The sequence below is a fragment of the Penaeus japonicus genome, unplaced genomic scaffold, assembly GCF_977035675.1.
Source record: "Penaeus japonicus unplaced genomic scaffold, GWHDUDI00000001_assembly GWHDUDI00000014, whole genome shotgun sequence".
Lineage (NCBI taxonomy): Eukaryota > Metazoa > Arthropoda > Malacostraca > Decapoda > Penaeidae > Penaeus > Penaeus japonicus.
The window spans coordinates 35,153,445-35,163,444 of NW_028234416.1; the positions used below are offsets into that span (position 1 = coordinate 35,153,445).

The following is a 10,000-nucleotide window of genomic DNA, read 5'->3' on the forward strand; positions in this document are numbered from 1 at the left end:
GAAGGAACAGCTTCGACTCACGCTTCGACCTCCTGCCAAGGTGATCCGAACCCAAGTTAACCCTCTCTTAAGGACACATCTGTTCTCTTGAGTCTATATTTAAACCCAGAGAACGAGTTTTTTTCCATGTGATTTATATTACTTATTGCCAACATAAGTCGAGTGAATATCTTACGTATAATAATGGTTGAAATAATTTACTTCCTACTCATCATCGACCATCGACAGTCATGACAGCTCAGCTTTACATGCTGACACTAGACTGATTATAATGCACGATGATTATACTAAATGGACCAATGCGTATACCAACTCTACAATGAGCCGAGAATATATAGTAGTTTTGACACACACATATGGCTATACCTGATCAGATGAAGATACGTGTGTGTCTCGTGTGAGTGAAGTATCTGTGTGTATTATATTGTGTGTGTTTGTTGCGTGAGTGCATTCGTAAAGATACATATATTAACACTTATATATTTATGCATACTATACATATAGATATATATATATATATACGCCTATAATATAGATACATCATATAGCACCAGTAGCTATAGACACTACATCGTAATATATATATATATATATAATAATACACTATGCTCATACATTAAAATTTTATACCTCTTTATTCTCTCACTCTCACACTACTCACATCTCACAACACTCAAAACTCATTCACATTCACAATCTCACACTCACTCTCACAACCTCACAATCTCACACTTACACTCACACTCACAGTCCCTTCCTTCGAGAATAAAACAACATGTTAAATACCACACAACTTCACCCCTCACCCTACCTCTAACCCGAACGACCCTCCCAATAAAAAAAAAAAAAAAAGCTAACGAACACGAAAGAGGAAATGCTGATCCGCGGCGTAACTCACACCGGGGGGGGGGGGGGGATTATCTTTATTTTTTATAAAAATCCTTGAATTTTCCACCGGCGGTTTACCATCGTCCCCGGGTAAGATGTCTCGAGGGTCAGCCATCTTGGACATGTGAGAAGATAAGGACCAAAAATATATATATACTTTATTTTTTCTTGTTTTATTATTTTTTTCCCTAAGGGTGAAACCTCCGAAGATTGTTTCCCCAAAGTCGCATTTCCATCAAAATGCTGGATTAATAACGAACGGACCGATTTTTCGAAACGAAATCTCCTCCTTCGTGAGTCATGGTACTTTGCTTGGCCAAACTAAACGACTGAAGAGAGAATATGAAATACCACAAATACAAACGACCTTTGTAAGACGACCTACGTGAGAAGAAAGAGATCCAAAGACTCACATATTGACAAACAAACAAGAAATAAATCCACATTCACTTCCCTATCCATAAGAAACCATAAGAGAGAAAGGGAGAGAATATGGAGCATGACATCACGAAAAACTTCCAAAGTGTATTGGCAGGTACCACACCACCCACACCCCCCCACTACCCCCCCCCCGCAGGTACCCCAGTACCCCCCCCCCCCCACCCACCCCGCACCCCCCGCCAACCCCCCCCCCACCACCCCCCCCCCCTCCCCCACATACCCCACCCTTGGGCAGTACCTTGGCAGTACCCCCCCCCACCCTCCCCACCTACAAACAGACCAAGCAAAAAAAAAAAAACAACAAAAACAACTTAACCTCCGCACCTTTACCGGGCCCCTCATTCGAATCTCTTCCATTCACTCGCCGAATCTCCTTTCTTGCCTCAACTCAACAACTAGCCTACATACCCCCACTGGTGCTGTGCCCAATACCCTCAATAGGGTATATGCAAATCTCTTGAGCAAAAGTCTGAATATAACCAACTTTACACTTGGCACTACTTGGAAGACCACAATGATTACTGTTTTTTTATTGTTTTCTCCTCCTCTTCATCTTCCTCCTTTTATTCTTCCTTTTACACCTCCCTATACACTTCCTTCTTCTCTTGTGTCTAGCCCTTTCCCCATTTCCTCCTCCATTTCAGCCATCTCCTCCACTCCTCCCTTTCCCCTCTTCATTTTTTTCCTTTCTTTCTCCTCCTCCCTCCCCCTCTCCCCCCCTCCTTCTACCTCCTTCTCTCCTCCCTTTTCTCTTCCCCATTTTCCTCTTATCTCCCCTCCCTTCCCTTTTTCCTCTTCTTCTTTTATTTTTTTTTTTGCCCCCTTCTCCTCCCTCTCATCCTCCTCCCTTCTCTCTTCCTCACTCTCCTCCTCCTCCAATTCGTGCGTCCTCTTTTTGAAAGAGATTAGTCCAACAACAGCATCATAATATTTTTTACTTTCTTCCTTGGGCTGTCTCTCTGCTTGCCCATCTGTCTACCTGCCTGCCTGCCTTCATGCAAGCCCGGCTGCAATGATGTTCAAATACTTCTGTCATATTCCCGAGGTAGAAAGTTACTCATTTTTGTGATAATTCCATTGGGACTTTTACTTCGATTCACTTCAATAAATGAGAAACCATTTTCCTTAGAAAATTCACCCGCCCCCCAAAAAAATCATATCAACAGTTAGTTATTAAGGCCTTTCCTCTTCTTCTTTTTTTAATAAATTTTATAACCAATATTTTTACTCTTTTCAGTTGTCATGTAGGTCAGGCATGACCGTGTGAGATGCTACAGGTCTTGTCTCGAGCCAGTGAAGCAAGTATATTGAGCATCACCTAAATTTCACGCGCGTGTTTCTCTCCCGCCCGCTCACGTCCGGAGAAAATAATAATAACAGAGAAAATAACAAGAAAGGCGGCGGTAAACTTTTAGAAAATCCTCCGCGCCGATTCGTTCGACTAGAGACTAACGGAGAATTCGAAATACAGAAAAAAATAAAGAAATAAAATATGTTGGAATTTGAAAACTACATCAACAATAATTTGCAAATACGCAAACACACACAAAGCCAAAAAAAAAATAAAACATACATCCCTTTTAATCTATCCACGAAGACGGGAGAAGATAAACCCCCTAAAAACAAAAGCACATCTCGCATGCGCATGATCATACAAACACTGCAATACATATCATTAACTCATTATTTCTCCACTTCCGACCTACATTACTTGGACGCTAGCAAGTTCCAGGTCGACCCAGTTATTTAAATGCAATCTTGGCCGCTAAGAGATCAAGGTGCGCGCTAAAGTAATCTTGAAGATGTAGAAGCCATATGAAAAATGGAAATTAGTTTATATAATTCCGGTATTATGTTGTTGTTTTTTCTAGATCGAACTGCCGTCGTGTGTGGAGTTTGGCAAATGAGGAGGTGGAATAGGAAGAGGAGGAGGAGATGGAGGAGGTGGAAGAGGAAGGCGGATGGAGTAGGAGTAGAAGGAGAGGAGGAGGAGGATGCTGCGTAGTGAGGAGAGAGGAGAGAAAAGAGGCGTTAGAGAAGAAGAGGAGGAGAGAAGAACGAGGAAGGAAGAAGAAGAAAGGACGAAGATATCCTGCGGACGAAATCTGGACAGTGAAGGAGGATAAGAAGAAAAAGAAGGACACTAGCAGCTGAACTAGCGACTAAGGGAAGGGTGAAAGTCAACGAAAAGGGAGATGAAGGGAGATCAAGCAGAAGAGGAGGGACAGGGAGATAAGGAAGGGCGAGGAGGGAACAATTGGGAGAGAAAGAAGGGGAAGAGCAGACGAAGAGGAAGACTTGGAGAATGAGGAAAACGAGGAGGCTGAAGAAGTAGCAAGAGGATGACCAGCAGGAGTATCGGGTTGAAGAGGAAGAGGAAGAAGAAGAGTAGAAGGAAGAAAAAAGAATGGGAGGAGACAGAGGAGGAAGTAAACGAGAGGAAAGAGAGGAAAAACAAGAGGCGGAAGCATAGAAGAAAAAAAAGGGGAGTAGAAGGAGGAACAGGGAACAGTCACTTTCACTTTCGGCGGGGCGGGGCGAGGGACCCGGTGCGTGCCCGCTCTCGCCTTCTCGAGACAAGCGTGTTCGCCCTTCTCTCTCGCTCCGGCGTTCGCCTCTCGCTGCGCCGAGATCACGGCTGTGGTGCCGCATGGGCGCCCTAGTTCCTACATACGGGCGTGGAAGTGTTATGAAAAGGCCACACATTGAAAGTATAATGAAAGGACTAAGCACATACTGCTGAACAATAGATGATGACGTCAAATACGTGTGACGCAACCCTCCATGGACATCGTCAATGTTTGCATATGCAGAACTAAAAGGAGTGCAGCAATATTTAACTGCATACGACATGGGTAAATATTTTAAAATACCCGATCTTTTGAATACTGTAAACAAAGCCAGTCGCCATACCAACACTTTATATCTCATTCTGGTGTAGAACTCAACTCCCCAAACGCAAATTTTTGTCAAGAGTAAATAAATAATTCAGCTTCAACAACAACAAAGTCTCCCACGAATACACATCGTACGCATAGCACGTCAGGGGAATGTACAAGCTTTTACCAAAAGAGACGGACGAACGCGCGGTCAATAATACCGAAATTTGTTTTGCTTTCTAAACTCTGACGGCGGTTTATGGCTCACTATGGAAACGAGAATTCTGTTCAGTGTGGACTCTGAAATACCTTATTCTAAATAACACCCTACCAAACCTGGAACTCGTAGGTATAAGTAATATGAATAGACGGGTCATAACACTAGATATACATACATAAAACATGACCTGAGCATAAATATACTTCAGCTAGCGTATCCTCAGGAAATTTTGAGAGACCAAACTGCTCGCGGACTTTCCATAAAAAAATCCTTACTATTAAGATGCTCAAAAACAAAAGAAGTTTATAGTGACAAAAGTAGAGAAGGTGTGAATGATAATGAATAATTCCATAATAACAGACAAGTAACTGGCGTTTTGACATTACATCTTCATCAGAATCGCAGGAACTCTGATGTTGTAATATCGTAACATCCATTGTATTACTTTTGGGGGATTATTCATTCCCGTTTATGCCGACTGATTATCCTACATACTCCACAAGAACCCGACTAACATTCACATCAAGACGTAACTCGACCCTAAATCTTCCTCATCCACGTGATCTCAAGAAACCCTCATGACACTTAGACGTCCGAGAACCCCTCCACCCCCTCCACCCCCTTCCTCTCCCCTCCTTCATCTCCACCTCCACTCCCCCCTCCTCACTCCTCCCCACCTGCAGCACTGTTGCACCCCCCCCCCTCACTAACCACCCGTCCCCGCCAAGCCCCACCCCCGCCAAAAAAACAACAACAAATAAATCCTTACGTAAAGACGACGTCGCCCTCGAAGTCAGACGGAGGTTCCCACTGCAGCGTCACCTTGGACTTCGAAGTCGGGGAGTTGTGAGTGACGGCGTTCTGGGGGAGAGGAAACATTTTTTTTTAGAATATACAAAATATGAGAAACTGAGAATATAATAATCAAGAGTAAATCCAAAAATGAGGGTGTTATCATCAGCGTTCTGATGTGTTCGTTGGCGGTCGGAGAGGAAGAGGAAATAATTAAGCATCGCGGCAGCGTCTATAAAACAATCCGTCTCAGGCGGTGGTGGAAAATGAGAGGTATCAACATACGAATTACTGTTCTAAAACACACAAAAATACTAGATAAGTTTAAAAAGAAAATATTAAAAAAAACACGACAATGGAGGAGAAAATGGGGTGATTGTATATCACTTAAGAGACTACAACTTCACGGTCTGATCGCGCACAAAAAGGAGGTCTCATATTCTACAAAACAGTAGATCACGAAACTTTGAATCGACTATAGATTCTGCAGAAGAGCCAGTCACTGCCACTTGATAACGTCAATGGAAGAGATCCGGAAACAATCCTTGGGTTATTAACACCAACGGGGTAACACCTCTCAACACGCCCCTACATCGTTGCATTGTCTTGCAAGATAGTGTGCAATTTTCCTAACTGTTGTTGATTAATGAGGCAATTAAATGCGTTCATCACTACGGCACAAAGGAAAAAACAAAATAACTGCATCGGACGCCCAAAGAAACACTTTCACTGGAACTAAATACCAGAGGAGAGTTGACATCTTATTGCATCCTCTCCCATTCGGCAAATTGTTTCCAAATAATTTAATCAAAACCTCCGCTAACGCCAATGCCGCCTGAATCTGAATTCCGACAAGATTAGCTTCAGAAAAACTGTACGCTCCCCAAGCACCCCTCGACCGAAATATCAATGCCATTGCGCCTGAGTTTTTGCGCGTGGATTGTGGGAGTTCCACCTGTCAAATTGAGCAACAGGCCCGTCATGTTATCTGATCTGTACCCACCTGACCCCCATGCAAATAACCGGCCCTGCCAGCTGTGGCGAGGCTGGGCGATCGGACACTCCGTGCCTCGGTTGGGTGTCACACACTAAGAAGTGGAGTGAATTTTGGTCGGCCGAGTAGAGTTAGGGAACGCGATCTAAACTTTGACGCCAATTAAACAACGTTAAGGATTTTAAAAAGAGGTACCTTCCCCTTCTTCAGGTACATCAGTAAAATCAATCATTGAGAGTAACTTCGTTTATATATCTGAAGAGAAAAATTAATTTCAGACTAAATGTTGTGTAACTCAGTGTCAAATCAGTCGCTTTTCCCCTTCCTGCTTGCGTCTTCATTCCAATCCCATTTTTTTTATCGCCTTCCGAACTTCTACAATCTTTAAAAAAAAAGTAAAATAAGGAAGTATCCCCTCGAACTTCCTTAAAAAAAACAAGATATAAATCTCCTTGGACGAGGCCAAACGACCAAACCCCAACGGAAGAGAAACCTCCCGCGGAGGGTCACGTGACATGCCCGGGGAGCGAACCCGCGGAAGGTCGTTGGCGGGAAGGGACCAACTCCGCGACGCCAGGAAGGAAGACAATCGACGACAAATAAATCGCATTATTCAAACGACCGCAGCCGAACGAGCCGTGAGGAGGCTGCTCGTCACGCCCGGCTGGGGAGCGGCGGGCGGCCAAGGGCGGACGAATGTCGAGGTTTGGCAGGATCTCTGGAACTGCAGGTGGTGGTGATGATGATGATGGTGATGATGATGATGATGATGATGATAATGATGATGGTGATGATGATGATAATGATGATGGTGATGATGATGATGATGATGATGATGATGATAATGATGATGGTGATGATGATGATGATGATGATGATGATGATGATGATGATGATGATGATGATGATGATGATGATGATGATGATGATAATGATGATGGTGATGATGATGATGATGATGATGATGATGATGATGATGATGATGATGATGATGATGATGATGATAATGATGATGGTGATGATGATGATGATGATGATGATGATGATGATGATGATGATGATGATGATGATGATGATGATGATGATGATGATGATGATGATGATGATGATGATAATGATGATGGTGATGATGATGATGATGATGATGATGATGATGATGATGATGATGATGATGATGATGATGATGATGATGATGATGATGATGATGATGATGATGATGATGATGATGATGATGATGATGATGATGATGATGATGATGATGATGATAATGATGATGGTGATGATGATGATGATGATGATGATGATGATGATGATGATGATGATGATGATGATGATGATGATGATGATGATGATGATGATGATGATGATGATGATGATGATGATGATGATGATGATGATGATGATGATGATGATGATGATGATGATGATGATGATGATGATGATGATGATGATGATGATGATGATGATGATGATGATGATGATGATGATGATGATAATGATGATGGTGATGATGATGATGATGATGATGATGATGATGATGATGATGATGATGATGATGATGATGATGATGATGATGATGATGATGATGATGATGATGATGATGATGATGATGATGATGATGATGATGATGATGATGATGATGATGATGATGATGATGATGATGATGATGATGATGATGATGATAATGATGATGGTGATGATGATGATGATGATGATGATGATGATGATGATGATGATGATAATGATGATGGTGATGATGATGATAATGATGATGGTGATGATGATGATGATGATGATGATGATAATGATGATGGTGATGATGATGATGATGATGATGATGATGATAATGATGATGGTGATGATGATGATGATAATGATGATGGTGATGATGATGATGATGATGATGATGATAATGATGATGGTGATGATGATGATGATGATGATGATGATGATAATGATGATGGTGATGATGATGATAATGATGATGGTGATGATGATGATGATGATGATGATGATGATGATGATGATGATGATGATGATGATGATGATGATGATGATGATGATAATGATAATGATTGATAATGATGATGGTGATAGTGATGATAGTAATAATAATAAAAATAGTCGTGGTGGTGATAGTAATTGTGGCAATAGCAACAATAATAACAGTAACAGCAAAAGCAATCCAACAATAGCAACAACAGCCAGTCAAAAGTAGCAGACTTTTCTCGCATATCGACCGAGGGAATCCCCTGTTTACGAGATGGCCAGTCGATGGCGGTCATGAATTTTTCACGCGAGTATCGGCCAAAAAAAAAATTCGTTTTTTTTTTTTTTTTTTTTTTTTTTTTTTTTTTTTTTTTTTTTTTTTTTAATTCGTTTTTCTAGGACACTGATGTTTGAATCTCGCACCGACCCGCCTCATTAGGCATATTGACCTTGCTCGTCGCTATGAGGTGCGTTATGCGGTCATGTTGGTGTGCGGAGAGCTAATTGTTCAGGTTATAATTACGTGGATGGTTACGTAATAAGGCCTCTGCCTTCCATATAATTTATCCTTAAGTATAATTCCCACCAAGTTTATTTTTATAATTCGACAAAAAAATAAACATAAATCATAAAAAAAAATTATCTTTTACATGTAATTCTACATATAATTTTACATATAATGTTATATAATTACATATACTTTTACATATAATTTTACATATAATTAATCGAAACCAACATGGAAGAACGAAATGGCTGCATGACACCATCTCTAACTAAAACCCTTCCTCGTTAGATTTAGCCACAGCTGTTGAAGTGAGAGTTAACCCGATTCGATTCGGGCCAAATCGAGAAACTTTCGGAGGAAAAGGAAACGTAGCGATAACAGACCTTGTCAATAGTTCAGTTTACACGAACACGAAGGAGGATTTCCCCCGTTTCTCTTTGTGCGTGGGGGCGAGTCTTTGCCCCCGCAAATGTGATTTGTCCCATTTGACCTAGCAACTGCCACTTTTGTCGTTGTATTGTGTGGTGTGTGTGTGTCTCTGTGTTGTGTGTGTGTTTGTGTGTGTGGTTTGTGTGAGTTGTGTGTCTTAGTCTGAGTTTGTGTTGTCTGTGTGTTGTGTCTGTTGGTGTGTTGTGTGGGGGGGGGATACTCTATAACCCGTCCAGGCGTTCCACCTCGTTTTAGACGGTACACATAATAATACTTTTCTACAAAGCACGTCAGCCATTATCGTAAATAATTCAGATGCGTGTCAAAACATTCCCCAAGCTTATAAAGTTTATTGCGATCAATAAGAACTGACAGATTCTGAACTTTATAAAATTATTCCAAAACAATCAGGACCCAATAAATATGCATAGTAGTAGTAGTAGTAGTAGTAGTAGTAGTAGTAGTAGTAGTAGTAGTAGTAGTAGTAGTAGTAGTAGTAGTAGTAGTAGTAGTAGTAGTAGTAGTAGTAGTAGCAGTAGTAGTAGTAGTAGTAGTAGTAGTAGTAGTAGTAGTAGTAGTAGTAGTAGTAGTAGTAGTAGTAGTAGTAGTAGTAGTAGTAGTAGTAGTAGTAGTAGTAGTAGTAGTAGTAGTAGTAGTGGTAGTAGTAGTAGTAGTAGTAGTAGTAGTAGTAGTAGTAGTAGTAGTAGTAGTAGTAGTAGTAGTAGTAGTAGTAGTAGTAGTAGTAGTAGTAGTAGTAGTAGTAGTAGTAGTAGTAGTAGTAGTAGTAGTAGTAGTAGTAGTAGTAGTAGTAGTAGTAGTAGTAGTAGTAGTAGTAGTAGTAGTAGTAGTAGTAGTAGTAG

General features: G+C 41.2%; 1 protein-coding gene across 2 annotated transcripts in view; it reads right to left on the reverse strand.

Moving 5' to 3' along the window:
• Positions 1–10,000, reverse strand: part of LOC122250276 (ferric reductase 1) — an 82,008-nt gene that overhangs the window by 12,681 nt on the left and 59,327 nt on the right. For both annotated transcript variants that reach the window (XM_043011626.2, XM_043011627.2), the window contains exon 3: positions 5,198–5,289. In XM_043011626.2, the coding sequence (XP_042867560.2) occupies positions 5,198–5,289 (92 nt within the window). The remainder of the gene's footprint in view (positions 1–5,197; positions 5,290–10,000) is intronic.